This window comes from Leptosomus discolor, chromosome 1 (assembly GCF_034619465.1).
Source record: "Leptosomus discolor isolate bLepDis1 chromosome 1, bLepDis1.hap2, whole genome shotgun sequence".
Lineage (NCBI taxonomy): Eukaryota > Metazoa > Chordata > Aves > Leptosomiformes > Leptosomidae > Leptosomus > Leptosomus discolor.
Window position 1 is genome coordinate 166390358 of NC_141391.1, and position 19697 is coordinate 166410054.

The following is a 19697-nucleotide window of genomic DNA, read 5'->3' on the forward strand; positions in this document are numbered from 1 at the left end:
AGATTGGCTTTGCTGTCGCCATTCTCCTCCTTAATGGTATTTTGGTGTCTTTCTTGGGGGGAAATTTGGAAACCTGTTCCTGTAGGTCCTCTGGGTTTTACTGGGATGTGTCTGCAGTTGAGAACAAGATGATGGCTAGATCTGTCTCCAAGTTGAGTGGCACTTCTGCTGTGGCATAGCAACAGGGAACCCTGAAGGGACTTCTTCCACAGAGCATGAGTCTCAGGAGACTCTGTGTGCATGTAATGGCAGAATGTTTTGACATTTGCTGTATAAATGTGACTTTAAAATAATACCAATTTGTGATTTTTATGTTGACCCTCATCTAGAAAGTCAAGAGCGAGACATACTATGATGTGACTGGTGCTTTTTTTCTTCTAGGAATTTAAATTAGCTGAGTCAGATGAGACTTTACAATGTGATTTCTGAGATAGGAGGCTTTATATTTTGCAGTTACTGATGGGATGTTTTACTGAGGCTCTCCTTGTTACTCTTTCTTGTTAAAAAGAACAAAGAAAGGTAACCAGAAAATTAAATAATTTTAAGTCCTTTATTCCCCTGATAATATTTCTAAATAGAGCATTTAGAAATACATGAGTTGTCAAGGAAAATATATTTGTCAATAGCCTTATCTTAATGCATTTTTAGTACTGAAATTATTAAAATATATTATTCATGACTCAAAGCTCATTCCTTCTGGGTAATTTATACTTTGTAAGCAATACAGAAACAACTGCAACACTTCTATCATAAGAAGTGTATCTAGTGCTATTAGCAAATACTTCCTGAATAATTTCAGACTTGGTAAAGTAAAAAAACAAAACAAAACAGAACAAAAAATTTAACTGAACTTTTAATTCTGAACAAGCTTTTTCCTCTATGCACCTCCACCCCCAGATGTCTTGTTGATCTTTGAGAGTTCCTCTTTGTGATTAAACTGACAGGTGATGAAACTCTGTAAGTTTATGATGTCAGTCTGAATGTTTTGTAGGAGCAGTAAAATGGATATTTGCATTTTGTCAGGCTAGGTAAATGCATTTCCAAACTTAGCATCACAAAAATGCAATAAAGCAGTTGGACTGAGAAATGCCAGCCATGTTTCAAGCCACACTTGGAAACTCTTAAGAGGAAAAGCTTGCCAGCCTTCTTCACCTTCTGCCATCTCCCCCTGAGTTAATAAGGACTTTGTAATTTGATTAGAAATTGGTCTCTTGGATGAGAAGGAAATGTTGAAGTTGCACCTCCTGGGGCATTGCTTCAGGGTGATGTGGACAGACAAATCCCTTTGCTCTCTGCCTGCAAAATATCATCAAGGGGAGATTTTGGTGGGAAAAGTCAAACAAAGCGTAATGCAAACAGTAGTATTTTATACTACCTAATCTTGTAAAATTAGACCCAATTCATGAGGAGAAGCAATTTTCCGTGGCAGAATGCAAGTGTGGTTAAGTATAGCCTATTCTTCAGCTTTTGGTAGCTATAATGCTACAGCTGTTGAGGTGAGGGTAGAGTACCTGTGATTTTTGTCCTGTTATCTCACAAGGATGTGAACCATTTGACACAGTCATATAGATTGTTGTGTTGTATTAGCAAATCATAGCACCTTTGAAGTGTAATGAAATTTATTGCGTACGTATATTTTTTAGCCCTTGTATATCAGATCGATCTTTCGAGTTTTCATCCAGTATTTTATATATGCCATGCTGCTATATGTGTGTAAATATGTGTGCGTGTGTATTTCTGATTTCTATTATTGAGTTCTATGGTTAAGCATAATGAATATTGTAAATAAAACTTTTCTTTTCAATATTTTAAATGTAAATACATATAGAAAAGTACTATTTATAAGAAGTACCTTTTTGTTACTCCTCCTGAGTGAATTCTAAGCCACTCCTGCTTGCTCTAAGAGTGACAGTATAAGTTGAGGGGGTTTTGAAATTTTTTTTTTCTCCTTTTGAGAAGCTGAAGAAGAGTGAAATAGTTTCACTTCTACCTTAAACAGTGTAAAAGAATTGGTTAAATACTTTGAATCAAGGATTTGTTATTCTGGGTGACTGACAAATTAGGAGATACCTCACGATACATTTAATTTTGCTTATGTATTTGTAAATGGAGTTAATGAGATGCAAAAATTTAGAGGGACAAAGCTATTCCATAGTACCGTTTCTTGTCAGGGTGGAATTGTACCTAAGACCCTAAGATGATTTCCCATCCCCAGTCCGTTGCTTTAAGTTAAATTGTCAGCTGTATGTGGCACAGCTCTGATTGCTTTATATGCGTTTGCTTAAGGTGGATGTTTGTTTTTAGGTTCACCAAAAATCTGTCACCTGACAAGATCAACCTGAGCACGTTAAAGGGGGAAGGTCAGCTGACCAATTTAGAGCTGGATCAAGAGGTGCTTCAGAACATGCTGGATCTTCCAACATGGCTTGCTATAAACAAGGTCTTTTGCAATAAAGCATCCATTAGGGTGAGTATTTTATTGTGCCAGAATGGTAATTAGCCAAATCTTTCTTTTTTTCCTTTTGTCTCTATAAACTTTCAAGCAACTTTATATTAACAGAAAATTGTGATGGAAGCTTGATAGAGTTTTAGAGAAAAACAAAGATGTTACAAGCAATAATTTCTTACTCATTTTCGTTTCTCATGTGGTGATATGAAATATGTATGGAAACAATGAAAATAAGCAGCGATTTAAAAAAAAAAATTTCTTTCTGTGTAGAATTTATTCCTGCATGTTCTGAAATAGGGGTAGAGACAAAAGCTTCTATTTGCCCATGGTAATTAGTCTGATATAATTATTTATTATTATCTTTTTTTATGTGTTATTTTTTCTCTTTACCCCTCTATTTCTATTGCTTTCCCTCTTGTTCCTTTCATATTTCCAAAAATACCATTCTGAGGGATTCTGGTCTCAGTGGGAAATGTGGTAACACTCTAAATCTAGTAGGCCTTGCTTTTTTGGGTACTTCTGGCTGCCAAGAATTGAAACAATGTTTATCATCTCTTCTAGGCTATACTAATAAGAGAGTAAGACATGAAGCTATGGCTTGTTTTTGACAGAAGTTATGATCTGGTCAAACTTTGGCACCTCTTCAGTCTTTTTTTCTTTTTTTTTTTTGCCCTGATGGGAAGTTGTCCTGATTTTTCTGAATGCAGGGAACTTGATGCTTTGTTGCAGGCATCCAATTACTTGTAGGCCAAGAAAGCAAATGTGGATTTTCTTTCCTTTTAAAGGAAAGAATGTGGAAGACAGTGTTGCTTTTTCTGGTGCTTGACAACTCAGTGTTAAAGAGACAGATTCTGTTTTGTTCCTCTGTTTAATGATCAGTAATAAGTAGATTTTGAAGTTCTAACACCTAACATAAACTTACGTGCATGCAGAAATTTACTATACATCATTTTCAGATAAACTTGGTATTTTGAAAGTAATATTATTATGAGTTCAGGAGTTACAAACCTAATTTTTATACATAAAACACATTCTAAACAAATGCTTTATTTTACTCTATTTTTAACATTTACCTTGCTTTAGAATAATGTTTTCCCTTGCAGATACCATGGACAAAATTGAAAACACATCCCATCTCTTTGGTGAGTTCTGAGATCAACTTCTAAATATACTCTGTGTAGCAGAATTTATCCCAAATATTTATATAGCGCTCTCGACTTGACTTTAAAAATAACTGAAACACTAATGGGCCTCTACTAAGTGTCCTCTGGGTCGTGGCAGATCAAGACAAAATGCCTTAATGTTTTTGTTGGTAGGTTTGTTTTCTTAATTTATGGCTTTGGGCGTCATCACTATAATGTTTGACTGTTAGCTAAATTTCTGTCAAGTTCTTCAGTCATTACATCTTAATTTGGGTTCACCTGAAGGGTAGTTATTTATCCAACTAACCCTTTTACAAGTTCCTGCCTGTCTTTTGGAGCTATCTTTTCTGAGGACTTTTCTATTCTACTCTACCCAGTTATCTCGGTTGTAGCAGGTTTGATACACATAACATTTACAGGGTTTCTCTAAAAGTCTGGGATTCAGGCTGCGTATAAATAAGATGTAAAATGTGTAAATAGGACTCAACAACAATTAGAAGTAATGCTAATTCTTGCATTAATTTAATTTTGTTCTTTATTTTTAAGTATACTAAGAAATGTGGTAGCACCAGAAGTGATTTTCTTGGTAATAGCTGAACTTTCTTAATTATGTTTACTTAGGAATGAATATTCCTTTAACTGTCGTGCTTCCCAGTCTTGCAGTGAATTCCTGAATGTGCTTGTAATTTCTTAGTTCTGAATCAGACTTGGGAAAGACATGTTGTTTTAAATACTTGATGCATTTGCTAGTGACCCAGTTGTGATGTACTAACATCTGTACTGCTTCTTCCTGACACCCAGAGCTTAAAGTGTAGTAATGCTCAGGTGGGATGATTCAGCCTCTTGACTGTAAGGTGCTACTAGCAAATTAGGAAATCAGTTGAAGCCGGGCTATTCTTAAAGATTACATACTTTGACCTACGATAGTAAGGCCTGATTGTTTGCTTTGCTCCTATTGAACTTACATTAGCAATCTTTGAGGCTAAGATAACTTTCAAGGTCACCTTTTTTACATAAAGCTTACCTCAAGCAAGTACATTAAATTGATAACAAAACTTCGCTCTTCAATGGTAGACTGTATACAGCCTTTTTGACTTCTAAAGGAAGGTGAATTCAATGGCCTAAAAGTCCAACTTCAGCCATTTCTTACGTCACTGAACTTCCACTGGTTTGGTAGGGATATTTTTGCTACAGAGTGTTAAACTGGAATAGCATCCTCTGTTTGCATGGCTTAGGAAGTAACTAGAACCCACTTGCCTAGCCAAAGGTGCTTTTATTGAGCTGAGTTGCCCTTTGTGAAAATATGTCTGTTAACGTAGTGGCAAATACTAAGTTATCTTCGCTTATAATCAATTTCTGTTTCTATATGATAAACAATAAAATTTTGAGGAGTGTTTTGGGGACCCCAGGATGCTATGCAGCAGTTTTTCCTCTATTAAAGTACAGTAGTTGCCAGTGAGAAAAGGATAGACAGATATCTACATCGAGGTGTTCTTTGTCGACTCCTATTTATATTATGCAAACTCCTTAAATCAGTACCCTGCTGTTCTTTGCATTAGTTGGGTAGTGAAGGAAATTGCTCCAAAGGTCTTAATTTAAGAATCCTTAAAAGACTGGTCAAACATCTGAAAATGTTAGGATAACCAGGAGGAATCTTGGTTTCCCCCTTCCCTCCCACCATCCTCAAACTAAGAGATTGTGTTTTTGTGGTGGTTTTGCAAGGTAATTTATTAGTGTGGTTTGCCTGACCTAAGAGAGGGTAATTGGAGGAGTTCAGAAGGCATGGTATAAAGTCAGAACTAGACAGGGAAGTGATATTAGCTGTTGTGTTTTGAATGAGCTTCCAATGGGACAAGATTTCAGAACTATAAGCCTTAAATTAAGAGCCTTCCCAAGTTGTATGATAAATTTAGGTCACAAACATTGTAATGTAAGTTAGGAGATTCTTGGATTTATTCAGATGCTGGGAATAAGGTTTTGCATTTAGTTTGTTCCCATTCTGTTCACTGCCCTGTTAGCATGTATTATTTGTAATGCGTGTTATAGTCCTGCTATTTAAATATAGCCTTCAGTTAAAATAAGATTTAGGTGTCTCATTCCCTTAATTCCCAGCTTCGTTTGTAAGTGCCAACCTCAGGTATCAAGAAGGCAATAATAGCATAAAATTTTAGTATAATATGATATGTTGCAAATTATATTAGTATATATCTTTTTAGAAATTACTTGTTTTACTAGATCTACTGAAGATTCATATACACACACCGAGTGTATACACACTCATGGGTATATGTTATGTACAGATTTTGTTTTAAAGATGCAGTGCAAAGCTTCATCTACTATGACAGATTTTAATGCACTGCCTTCAAATATTTTCCATTAAAATTTTCTGAACTTACATGTAGAAAACTTGGGAGGTATTAAGTATTTCACTGAAAGAACAGCCATACAGGAAGGAAACCCAGATGAGTATGCATTAAATCATAACCTTTTCGAAATGGCAGTTTTTGAAAATGTGCATGATGGATAATAATACTTCGGGATCAAGGATTCTGTAATCCAGTATTTGACTAGGAAGGTCTGTTGGAATTTATATGAACAAATTTTTCAAAAAAAGATAATTCTGGGACATTACAAAAGTTTATGGGAAGATTGAGGTTGTATAAAATGTTTTATGTATATTTCAGAAAAAGTTCTCAAGTGATTTTTTTTTTTTGTTGGTTGGTTTTTTGTTCTTCATATGTCATGTATTTACTTTGTTAACTCTTAGGTATCAAATTTATTGGGTTTTTTGTTTGTTTGTTTTTCTAGTCCTTGGATAAAGTTGTAATGGAAATGAGCACATGTGAAGAGCCACGTGCCCCTAATGGACCCTCTCCTATAGCAACTGCATCCGGACAGAGGTCAGTGATGATCCTTACATGTGATTGATCAAAAAAAGTTAAAATTACTCATTTTGGATTACTATGAAACAGTTAGATCCCTTGCAAATTTCCAGAAGTATGTAGGGTGGCAGCTTGCAATTTCCATCTCGCCAAAATGTTATTTTATTACTTGGAACTATCCAGGCCCAGGCTTGAAAAGAACATCTGAACTATGTATGGAGCTTCCTAGGCATGTTTCATATGGGTACAGCTACTGCATGAAAAATTTACCAAGTTTAATTGATTAAGTTTTTTTTAAAAATTAAAGAAATCTTACCTTCAGCCTATTTGGAAAATATGTATAATGTTGGAGTGGGTTTTTAAAAAATTTTATTTTTCATTTGTTTGGTGTAAGAAACAGTATTAAGGGCTATTGGTTAGTGTGGTGTTTTAAAGTTCTATTTTCTTTATTTTATCAGCTAAATCTTACTGAAAAGTTTCATGCACACTATGTAGCCCAAAAGTCAAGTAATTTGGTGGGACAATACAGCATTGCATCAATGATTTCCACCCCCCACCCCCCAATCACTTCCTTTTTATGGACCCAAAACATTTTTCAGTGGGCATAGGGTCCCATATATACACAGAAACTAATTTGGTGATACAATTGCTTTTATCTTAACTTCTGCATAATAAGTAGGAGTAATCCATGGGCCTCTGTGTCTCCTAGGGTACAAGTTGAAAATCATTGCTATAGGGATTCTGTGTAGGATGAAAGTTATAAAAGGGAAAAAGAATGAGAAACCACATGAACGGTTCTTTTAAAACAAGCAGAAAAAAAAAAACCCGAAGGCATAACAATTTTAGATGTTAAAAAAATATTTAGAATAGTTTTCTGTTCACTAATTTAAAACATTCAGAATGCATAAGGTTTGTATTTAAAAATTAATTGCAACTGCTTTATCCTTTTTCATACTGGAATGCATGTTGATTTGGTGTAAAAATGTAACCGCCATTAGGATGCCTTTCTTTTATAGGATGAAACAGAGCAAATACTTTATACAATTTTGCAAGAAGAGTAAGATTTAAACATAATGCTGTAGACTGTTATTCTTATGTATGTATAATACTTGTTTTTTATTTTTAATATATTTTTATGTATATAAAAACATTTATAATGGAAAAACTGCATTAGTTGTTATACTTCATGGAGATTGGTCTTTGTCCAAAATACATTATTTAATAACTATTTTGAGGTTAGGATCATAGGGTAGAAATCATTGTAAACTAGATCAACCGTATTTAAAAAAAATTCATAACTGGAGAATACATTAGGAACTAACTTTATGTTTGTTCCAAGATGTATTTCAGCTGTTTAATAAGTTTAATTTTGTGCCCGTTCATTAGGTGTGTATTTAATATGTTGGCATTTCACTTTTTAGTGAATATGGCTTTGCTGAAAAAGTGGTAGAAGGCATTTCGGTTTCTGTGAACTCCATTATAATAAGGATTGGTGCAAAAGCCTTTAATGCTTCATTTGAACTTTCCCAGCTGAGAATATATAGTGTAAATGCAAACTGGGAACATGCTGACCTCAGATTTACCAGAATACAAGAAGCTCAACGTGGAGAGGTAAAGACTATCTTTTGCTAACTTTTTTTTCCTTGTTTTTGTGATAAAGGAGGAGGAAGTTTAATTGCAACGTTTTACAGTCTAGGAAACGTGCCGTTGCGGGGAATGGAGGCATTCTGTGCTCAGTAGTTTCAGCTGTCCTCTAGGAACATAAGGATGTAAAAACAGTGGATGTGAGTCAGATCGAATGTCGTGCCTCTAGTAGTGGCCAAAGTGGATGCTTAAGGGTGAAGACCAGGGCAAGCGTATGTAGTGTTCCCCTCTTACATTCTCCAAGCTTGTGACCATTTTCAAATGCAAACTAGACCAGATTTGAAGAGTACTGAAAGAAAAAAACAGTAAGTTCAACGTGGAAGGACAGGGCATTGTGCTGGTTTTTTATTTTTATTATTTTTAAAGCTTTGACTGGCTATTTATTTGCTTGTCAGGATTTGCCTTGTAAGGATTTTTTTTTTCTTTAAGCAGTTTTAACTGAATTTTAATAAAGTTCCTATGCAAGAATTAAATATTTTTTTCAGAATAACAAAATCATGTATACAAAAAAGTAATAGCAGTAAAGCACATGCTTTTCTACTGTCTGGGAAAACTTAACATGCAAGCCCTAGGTTGGCGTACACCATTCTTTTGCTTTCTCCCATGTAACCAAAGTAAAATGTATACCGAGTACAAGATTGATTCTAAATATTGTATGTTGTATTTGGAAAGACTTATTTTAGGATGTGTCTGGCCTTGCATAAATAGGTGTTTCAAATTTTACCCATTAGAGACGATTATTCTGGAACAAACAGAGTTTACTCTGAGTTGAGGAGTCTGGTAGTTGCTTTTTAAGTAGGGAAAGAAACCCAAAGAGAATGTTAGTTTAAAATACCACAAAAATAATAAGCTATAAACTATTTGTCTGTCTTGCAAGTTATCTGTGTGCTAATGCTCATGTGTCAGTGAAGTCTAAAGAGGAAGAATTAAAGTTTGACTAGATCAGATTTTGTATTGCTGTATTTTTTGATTTTGTGCTTTTTCGGTAGAATTTGATTCTGAATAGTCGCCCCATACACAACAGAGCTTTTCTTGGGGAGTGTTCCTTTTAATGCAATGAATTCTGGAAACAGAGATTTCTAGAAACTGTAGTGAATGATTTGTTAGCAGTAAATTGCGTGAAAAGGTGCAAAAACAACCCCCTACCCCGACACTCTACTGTAAAGATAACTTCTGCTAAACTGTGTTTTAAGGGAGTGAGCTTTTAGCTTTGTGTTTTACCTACACTCTTAACGTAATAAGGAATCTCCTTAGAGTTTTTTTTAAAAGCTTACGTTCATGCTGCATCTCATGGACGAGGAGGGTAGATACTCTGTTTTTCTGCAAATACTATTTTTCAGGCTGCTTCACAGTGTGCATTTCAGTCTTGCTCACTTCATTGTGTGTGCCTCCTTCCCAAACACATTTGGTATGGTTTACTGAAGTCTCTGCTTATATTTTCAGGACATAGGCTGTATGGTTTTCAAATTGACAAGAGGAGAATGACAGCTGAAAAATAAGGCGCATACCAAACAAACTCTTCCCTCTTCCATTTTCCCCGTGGCTGGTCTCTTTTTCTTCAGAGACTAATGTAGGAAGGCATTTTAGGGAAACTAGAATTAACGTTTTTTCCCCTTGATGTCCTTTGATTTGATGTTCTCCATGATGTTGCTGCTGGACAGTCACTCGTTTTCCCATATTTGATTTTCGTTATCTGTCTGCAGTTGCTGCTCTTGTATCATTATTCTAACATTTGCTTGCTGTGGCTTCTAGAAATTCATGTAATGGATTCAGAGCTTGTGGGGTCTGTACAGCATACAATGTGCTCAGTGTTTAACTTTTAATTGAGATATAACACTCCAAAAACCTCTCCCATCCTGTAGCTTTGCTTCCTTCACCATTCTTTTCCTGTATACTAGGATTTAGCGTTTTGAAACTAAACTACACAATCTTTTTTTCCTCTTACTAAAAGCAACGTAGCATGCAATAATTGGGACCTTTATTTTCTTCTGAATATTTTAAGTGCTACTTGTTACCTTTGCCTGCTTGGAAGTAGCTTATCATTTCTGTGACATTGTGGAGGTAGAGAGAAGGATCAGGGTTTTGCTTCCTGACACCTGTAAGTGGAATAACCAGTGACTTGTATTTGTTCTGTTCATATGGCCCTGCATGAAGGGTATGTGTGAGTGTGTGTGTACATACAGGCATATACATACACCTGCGCGCGTGCACATGCTTAGGTGCAAGTAAACTGTCATATGCGTGAAGGTGTTTTTCTCTTTCTCTCTCTTTAAAGGTTTTGACTTTTAAAGAAATCAACTGGCAGATGATCAGAATAGAAGCAGATGCAATCCAGAGTTCTAAGCATGAAATCATGAGTGCTCCAGTTCGACTGATTACTAACCAATCAAAAATTAGGGTCACGCTCAAACGAAGGGTAAACTTGAAAAGTTTGAAATCTTTTATTATTTTATGAATTCATTTTTAACTCATGCTCTTAATGCATACATGCACATAGTAAAGGTTTTTAATTTAGGCCATATAAAATGTAGAATTTCCTGAACTAAATTTTTAATAACGTATAGTTAGTAAGACCGTAGAGTTTACAAGAAATATTACAGGCAGAATTTGAAAATGAAGACCTTGCACAGGGCTCACTAATGAAATTGTTTGATCTGCAGAGCTTTGTTTATGATGATGCATGTTGTCTTACCTCTAGATTCAGGCAATATTTGCATTACTTACATTTAGAGAAATGCACCAGTTTATTTGTTTGGCATGAACTGAATATTAAAAAGTGAGGCATAAATATAGTATAACCTAGGTATTTTTTGGTTAATGAGAGGAATATAATTTAAAATAAAAAAAGTTTCTTATTTACGTGGAAGAAATTTGGGTTTTGGAAAGGTGAAAAGTGGTTTTGTGTTCAACTTTTTTTTTTTTTTCTTGTATTTGGTCTAAGAAATGTAAGTATTTAATGGACCCATTTGACTTGTTTACATTTTTATTCTACAGTTAAAGGATTGTAATGTAGTGGCATCAAAACTGGTTCTGATTCTGGATGATTTGCTATGGGTTTTAACCGATTCCCAGTTGAAAGCCATGGTGCAGTATGCCAAATCTCTTAGTGAAGCCATAGAGAAATCGACAGAACAGAGGAAAAGCTTGGCTTCTGAAACAGCACAGGTATGGTAGTTGATTGTCTCACTACATCGTTATCAGGTGTTCCAAAATACAACACAGTGTGGTTGATTTTGTTAATTTATTTTAGAGAATGTTCAGTTACTCATTTTCATTCATCTATATATCTTAAATTACATTAGGAATGAATCACAGTAGTATAAAATAGACTTTATTTTGCAAGATTTTGTATATTGATGTTAACTGCAGGGAAGAAAAAAGTTCTATTTCTTTATCCTTGTACAGAGATTTAGACTTGTGTATTTACTTAACAGATGATTAACTGTTTGGTAAATTTGCTCTCCAAATATCTTCTGGATATGAATTAGAACAAAAAATAGTTAAGACACACTAAGGTAACCTTAATGTGTGGACAGATACTATAATGATTTAAAGTGTTTGTCCAGTTTGTTTTCATGGTACTGAAAAATTAGCATGCAATTACCATTAGTAATGGTTTTGTGCAGCTCTCTTGTTGGATTACATAGTGAAAAATAATTCTACCTTCAATATTTCTGCTGGCATAGATGTGATATTGATGCTGCATGTATGATAGTCTTATGTAAATCTTGGTGGTCTTTTAGCACATATGGCAGACTAGACAACTGGGCTTTGTGAGTGTTGTGGGGAGGGACCTTTTCTTGTCTGTAAAGAAGCAGCACAAATATGCTGATAAAAGATTGAGTACAGTTACTTTACTAAATTTACTGAATTAACTAATAACTGAAGTTACTGATTAAGTAAAGCCGTTTGTACAGAATCTCTTCCACTAGACCTAGTGTACTGTAATCGAGAGTTCAGTTCTTGTGGTGATCCTGGTGACTTACGATGGGATTTGACTGTTTAGCAACCAACTGAGCAGGGAGGTCCTGGTAATTCAGTTCCCTCTACTTGCATCTCATCAATCCCCTGGTACAGGCACCAACCAGCTCACTTTTGACCCTGTTGTCCTGTAGTTTGGGGAACTAAACTAGCAGAAATGAGCAACAAAATGGATAATTTTCTGTTGATTTAGTTCCCTGAACAGCTTGCAACAAAGTTAGAAAAACACCAAAGCTGCAGGTGACAGGGGTGTAAAGAAGTGTGGGGGAAGGGGAGAATGGGGGATGCACTGGCATTGCCTCTTTGTGACACCTAGCCATTAGCTCGACTTACCTTTGAAGGTGAATGCATGTGGTTCAGATTTTTTCCTTATTTCAGAGGCCTGTTTTGAGTAAGTAGAATACTTATGCTTGGAAAGAAAGATAAACTTTATAAATTGATATGGTTAAATATTTTTTCAGAGCTCTGCCCCTGCACCCAGCTCTCAGCAGGTGAAAGCACACCAGACAACAGCAGCACCTGATCAAAACGATGCGATAGTAAAATTGTTCAATGATTTTGATGTTAAGGAAACTTCTCATCACTTAGTAATTTCCCATTTGGACTTACATATATGTGATGATATCCATTCTAAAGAAAAAGGTAACTTTTTTTTTTTTTCAAATAACATGCCTGTGAACCATAATCATCTTTAGAAGACATTTTGAGGAAGACGATGTTAATCAAGAGTCTGTCTATTTTAGAGGAATATTCAGAATTACCTTCAGTGTCTATAGACACATTTAAAATTAGCTAGATGCCTCTATCAAGTCAACATTTCATTATTAAATGTAATTATTTTAGAATAAGTGCAATAAAAACTGCTAAGAGTGCTAGTAGTTTCAGTGCTTTTCCTGTCTTCTAAAAACTGACTGTCCAGTCTGATTGTTACTGCCGTTTTTTTTTTTTTTTTATATTATAAGTGAACTGGGTTACGCAGAGTGCAGTGGCAACATTATTGTGGCTTGAAAGCCTCGCTATACGATTGGCTTATGTAGTACTCTTACAAAATACAGACTAATAAAAGAGCGCTCCTCTTTGTGTTAGTAATTTAGAGAATTTGATGTGCTCTGCAGCACATAAAAAGAATGGAACTGTGGCCTTAGGATTTTGTGTGTAATACTTGTACTTCAGGGTTTTTTTTTAAATGAAAGGCTATTGCATATAGCCATACCGAGAATCAGAAAAAAAGATGATTAATGTCACTTCTTTCATGCCTTTTAAAAGTGATCAGCAGAGAATGATGTATCAGTATATACCCAAGGAGCTGGCAAGTCACTGAAAAATTTAAAGGCACACAAGGTCTCCTGAAGAAAAGAGCATGAAAAACTTAAGTTTTAGCAGATGCATTTCTGTGATTAGAGAAGACACTTGCAAAGCAACAGAGCATAAGGCTCACTGGCTAGAGATGTGTTTCCTTACATGAAGTGTATCCACTGCAGTTGGGATTTATCATTCTTAGTGAGATCTCTTTATTGGTCCTTTATTTTTGGCCATGAAGTTTAAATTTAGCAGTGGAAAAATCAGAACAAAGGATTCTCAGAAGACGTCTTCATTGCAATAATGTTTGTCAAATAAAATAAAACAAATTATATTTACAATATTCTTGAAAGTAAGTGTTGACTTTGAATGAGTAATCATGATCATATAATCAATGTGAAAAGCTTTGTTTCAGAAAAACTGCAGTAATATGTGTTCAAAGAGTTGTCTTTACTTTTTAATAGCATTTAAAACAATTTGTTAGCAGTGACCAAGTACAGAACAGAGAGTTCTACAAGCTGATCTTTAGAAACCAGTGAAGACTACTTGAATGAAAATTTTGACAGAGGATAATGAAGTTGTAAGGAGAGCCAGTAAAGGGGAGGAAGAAGTCGCTGTTGGGAATGCAGCAACGTGAGAACTTGCCAAATACAATGTCTGCAGAGCTGAGCATTGTTTTATTTTACAGACTCAAATAGACGTGTTACAGGAGGGGCCATGCAGCTTTCCTTCAGCTATTTAACAGTGGACTATTATCCATTTCACAAAGCAGGTATGAAAGTGAGCATTTTGTGAATTACTTGGGAATGTAACTATCTTGCTTGAATACTAAAAAATTTGTTACTGTGTGTATTGGATAACAGCATTCTAAGCATTTGAAATACACACCTTTTTATTTCCTTACATATGCAAAACCAAACAACAAAAGCAACAACCTGGGAACCAATTTAATTTCTGTGAATGAGCTATTTTAGGCCAAAGGCTTTTCCTTTTCACTGTTCTGTTTGGTCAACACAACTGTGTTTACACATTTCTGACATGAAAAGAATTGTGTGTTGACAAAGGAAGGCAGTATGGCAGACTGAGAATTCACTAATTAGATAGTTGAAAAAGTTAATCTGCTAGGTCTTTTTTTCCATATGGAAGTCTATCATTTTATGTCCATTTCCAAGCAATGTTTTGGTTTTTATTTTATTTTGCTAAAGAAGGATCCCAGTGCATAGAGATTCAATTATATAGCCTTTTGTTAGCGAATTGTTGTTAAACAGATGTTAGCAATTTCCAAAGAAGCATTTCTTACAAATGATTTCTAGTAAATATATTTTTTCAGAAATCTAAAAAGTTTAGAGGAGACAAAATAGGTCTGCTGTTCCATTTGAGATCAAAGGCAATCCAGTACAGTCTAGGGGCTTCTAGTTGGCAGGGGAGTTGGTTGTGCTTTGTTTTGCTTTTTACTAACACGGACCAATCATTTGGGAGTGATTATCCACATACATTAGAGATGTAAATTAGCCATAGCATGCCTTATGTCCTTCTTGTCACTCATGGTTGCAGATGGAATCCTGTAATGTCAATCTATTTCATTCATAAGTAGCGAGTATAGTTTTTGTGCTTTAAAAAACGTAATTTAGCATGAGTCAAATAAACATACAGAGCCGCAGAAAAGAATATACTTAAGAAAAACAGTATTCTTTCTTTGCTATAGATTGGCCTAATATGGTTTGAAATTTGTGATACTGGTTTCCTGCCCTATAAAAGTGGGACCGTAAGTTACAGAGGTTTAACACATGCCTGTCTTGCGACCCAGCTATGTTTTTCATTTACTTTCGCTTCTGATTTCTACGATGTCCAAGTGAGGGTCTGGTCTGTCTATGGTTTCTGTGAGCTTTCCTCAGACAAAATGTAGAGAACCGGGGACATAAATAGATTGTTGCTTTTGGAAGGATTCTTAGCGAGATCGAACCATGCAGTGTGGGCTCTTGGATGGGCATGTTAGAAGCTCACTGAGCGTGCTTTTAGGTAATGGCTACATGGAACATAACTCCCACTATATGAAACCAGAGATGGAAAAGACCATCTGCAGAGCAAAGGTGGTGCCTCTAAAGCTAGTGTTCTCCTGCAGTCTTAAATGGTGTTCTGTTCTGTACGAGTATGTTTAAGTAACAGAAATCTAGGTCTCACTAATAAGCTGTGATAAAAAACTGCCAAAGGTGGTGGTGTTTGGGCCAACAGGGTGTATGTGTGGAGGCAGAGGGGCAGGGGGCAGAGGCGAGGAACATGCCAGAAAGTTTCCATTTCAGGAGTTCATAATTTTCTCACTATTTTGGAAGAGTGTGGCAATTCTGTGGGCAAACTATTGTTACAGAGGGGAGAGTCCCTTTACTCAAAGTGAAAAGAGAGCCTATTAGTCTTGAAAGTTCAAAGGGAGTTCTCTAGCCAGGAAGGTATCATGCCTCTATATAGTGCTGTATCAGGCTGTATCACCTGATATGCAGAGCATTCCTACCCTAACGTCGAGGCTCTGAAATGTTGTATACTGAAGGACAACGCTGTATTAATACTCTGTAACAGCAGATGAGGAGGAAACAGCAAATACTTCTGTGACTGTTACCGGACTGTTTTCTGGTTTTGTACCTCTCTGGCCTCTGGAATATTTAAAAATAGCTCTCTTCATATAGTCTTCTTGGAAATTATGATTAATCCTTCAGGAAAAAGCCCTCAACAATTAATTATTTTGTAGATTGGGTTCTTGTGGTTTGGGTTTTTTAAATTGTTTTTGTAACAGACCCCACCCAGACAGCCTCTAAAGGGAGTCTGAGGCATAATTGCTGTAGGGTAAATTTCTAACCCATTGAAAATCAAGCCTTCCAACAATCACCTTTCATAGTACTTAAGAAAAATGAAGCAGGCTGTGTGTCCGTGGACTGTGGTAACCCTAACATAAGCCAGACTTATTGGATGTTGTAAACCTGCCTGTACAGCAATCCATCGCTTTACTAGTCCTCTCAGACTTGCTCTCACAGAAGCTTTTATCCAAATCCGTTATTTGTGCAGCTGATGTGTTGCTGGATAATGATCAGAGAAAGCTAGTGTTTTACCATTGTGGAGGTCATTTTGCCACACAGGAAAATTTTTGATCAAGCTGATATATCGAGACAATATGTGAAATTGGAAAGCATTTACTTCCTGGGCAAACAGCAATAAATTCAGATGGTAGCAGCATCAGTGCCAGCTCCGCTAAATATTGTTTTCTTTTTACAATCTGGCCTGCTCTTCACTTTCCATAGATAAATGTGGCAATGACAACTCCAAATATAGAATTGTAGGATAGTTGAGGATGGAAGGCACTTCTGGAGATTGTCTAGTCCAGCCCCTCTGATTAAAGTGGTGTCAATTAAAGTCAGCTTCCCAGGATTGTATCCAGTTAGGTTTTGAATAGCTTCAAGGGTGGAGACTTTATAGCCTCCCTTGTACAACCTAGTGCAATGTTTAGCCACCCTTACGGTAGAAAAGCTTGTTTGTTTGTCTGTTTGGTTTTGTGCTTATTGGCTCATGTCCTGTCACTGGGCACCACTGAGTGGAGTCTGGCTCCCTCATCTTTAGTCCCCCCCATCAGTCATTTATACAGATTGATAAGATCTCTCTGAGCCTTCTCTTCTTGAGGCTAAATGATTCCAGCTATCTCAGCGTTTCCTTAAAAGGGGTTGCAGTCCCTTAAGTATCTTTGTGACCATTTGCTGGACTCACTCCAAAAAGTCCATGGGGAGCCCAGAACTGGACCCAGCACTGCAGATGTAGTCTCACCAGGGTTGAACAAAGGGAACGGATCATGTCCCTTGACCTGCTGGCAGTGCTTTTCCTAAGAAACCCAAAGTGCTATTGGCTTTCTTTGCATCAGAGACATGTTGCTGATTCATATTGAACTTACTGTGTCAGGTTTAGTTTTTTTTTCTGTAAAGCTGCTTCCCAGCTGGTCAGCCTCTAGCCTGTACTCTGGATGCTGGACTTGGATTTCCCTTTGAAGTTCATGACATTACTGGTGGGTCACTTTTCTAGCCTTTTGAGGTCTCTCTGGATGATAGCAAAACCACCTGGTGTATCACCATTCCTCCTAGTTTTGTACCATTTGCAAAGCTGTTGAGGATGCGCTGTCCCATCATCAAGGTTATTGATGAAGATATATTGGCCTCAGTATTGGCCATGGGAGTATACCACAGATGATTGCCTCCAGCTGGACTTCATACTGCTAATCTCAACCCTTGGAAGACTAACAGTTTAGCCAGTTTCCAGTCCACCTCACTGGGTACTTACCTAGTCAGTACTTCATCATTTTATCACTGAGCATGTTACAGACAGCGTTGAAGGCCTTGCTATAGTTGAGGTGAACAGCCACTGCTCTCCCCTCATTCATCAAGCCTGTCATCTCATAGTAGAAGGCTCTAAGTTCATCAGGCATGATTTCTCTGTCATAAATCTGTGCATGTGTACTGCCATTAACTTTCCTGTCCTTAATGTATTTTGAAATGGTTTCCAGGATTATTGGCTCTGTTGCCCTCTGTTACCTTCCTCCATTACCTTCCTTGAGGTGAGGCTGACCAGCCTGTTACTCTTTTCATCTTCCTTCTTGAGGACAGGAATGACATTCACTTTCTTCTAGTTCTCAGGAACCTTTCCTGATCACTGTTCAATGATTACCTTTCAAAGATAATTCAGTAGCCTCCCCATGACATTAGCCAGCTCTCTCAGCACTTGTTTTGTCATCAGGATCCCACGGACTGGTATGCGTCTGATCTGTTTAAATGTCTCCTAAGTTAATGCTCCTCTCCTGAGGGGAAGGTTTCTTTACTCCAGACCTTTCCCAAAGGTCTCAAGGACATGGGAATTCTGAAGGGAAGTGTTACAGTGAAGACTGAGGCAAAGGCGGCATTGAGTACCTCAGCCTTCTCCATGTCATTTGTAACCAGGTCCCCTGTCCCATTCAGCAGCAAGCTCAAGCTTTCCGTGCTCTTCCTTTTGCAGGTGATACACCTGTAGAAGCCTTTCTTGTTGTCCTTAATGCTCCTCATTAGATTCAACTCCAGATAGGCTTTGGCATTCCTAACACCATCCTCCATGTTCTTGTGAGTACTTGATGCTGTTTCCACATCTTGAACACTTTGTTTTTATCTTTGAATTTAGTCAGGAGCTCTTGGTTCATCCACACAGGCCTCCTTCCACATTTGGTAGATTTTTCTGCTTTTCAGGGAGGACTATTCTTTGGCGTGGAGGTGGTTCTTGAATGTCAACCAGCTCTCTTGAACCCCTCTTCTGGCCAGGGTTGTATCCCACAAGGTTGTTTCAACCAGGGCAAAGGATACTCTTCTGAATTCCTGAATTGTCATTCAGCTTTTTGCCTTGTTCCTTCACCTCGGAATCCTGACTTCCACCATGTCATGGTCATGGCAACCAAGGCTGCCTCTCGCCTTCACATCCTTGATCAGTTCTTCCTTCTTTGTAAGAACTGGGTCCAGTGGAGCATGTGCTATCTTTGGCTCCTTGATTACCTGTGTTAAGAGGCAGTCACTGATGCACTTTCAGAAACCGCATGGATTCTTATGCCTTGCTGTGTTGTCCCTCCAGTAGATACTGGGATGGCTAAAGTTCCTAATGAGGACTGGGGTCTGTGAACATGATGCTTCTTCCAGTTGTCTGAAGAGGGCCTCATCATCTTCCTAATCAGATGGTCTGTAGCAAATATCCACCACAATGTCATCCATGTTGGTCTGCCTTCTAATCTCGACCTGTAAGCACTCAGTTGGCTGATAATCCGTCCCAAGGCAAAGCTCCGTGTGTTCCCACTGATGTCACTGAAGGGGCAATGGGCCCTCCTTGCCTTCTTGGCCCGTGCTTCCCAAAGAGCCTGTGTCCATCCTTTGCAGCATTTCAGTTGTGTGTGCTATCTCACTATGCCTCTGCAATCCCAGCGAGATCATAGCCTCTATATAGCCTCAAAGAATACATTTCTAGGAAGGGACCAGGAACTTCTTAGGACACAGTTCTGGCAGGCGAGATAAGCTTGGAAAAAGTGACCATGAGAACATTCTTCTGTTACTTGCTCTCATTTATTGGTTTTTTTTGTTTGTTTTTTTAGTGAAATATTTTTTTGCATGTTCTCACATGTGACATTGATGTGTCAGCAAATTTCTCTGAACTGGAAATAGTCAATGATGTTTTGGACATTAGTGGGTGTTAAAAGGCAGGTGGCAATATTGTATTGTTTTCTGAGTGATTTTGTGAAGCAGTAAGACTTGTTTTTATGTA

The 19697-nt window shown here is 37.1% G+C and overlaps 1 protein-coding gene across 1 annotated transcript in view; it reads left to right on the top strand.

The window, feature by feature from the left end:
* Window positions 1–1479: 1479 nt before the first annotated feature.
* Window positions 1480–19697, top strand: part of BLTP3B (bridge-like lipid transfer protein family member 3B) — a 40748-nt gene continuing 22530 nt past the window's right edge. The window contains exons 1-9 of the mRNA XM_086461792.1: window positions 1480–1496; window positions 2305–2467; window positions 3553–3591; window positions 6400–6491; window positions 7895–8084; window positions 10393–10533; window positions 11112–11282; window positions 12560–12740; window positions 14086–14169. Coding sequence (XP_086317918.1) covers window positions 1480–1496; window positions 2305–2467; window positions 3553–3591; window positions 6400–6491; window positions 7895–8084; window positions 10393–10533; window positions 11112–11282; window positions 12560–12740; window positions 14086–14169 — 1078 coding nt within the window. The remainder of the gene's footprint in view (window positions 1497–2304; window positions 2468–3552; window positions 3592–6399; window positions 6492–7894; window positions 8085–10392; window positions 10534–11111; window positions 11283–12559; window positions 12741–14085; window positions 14170–19697) is intronic.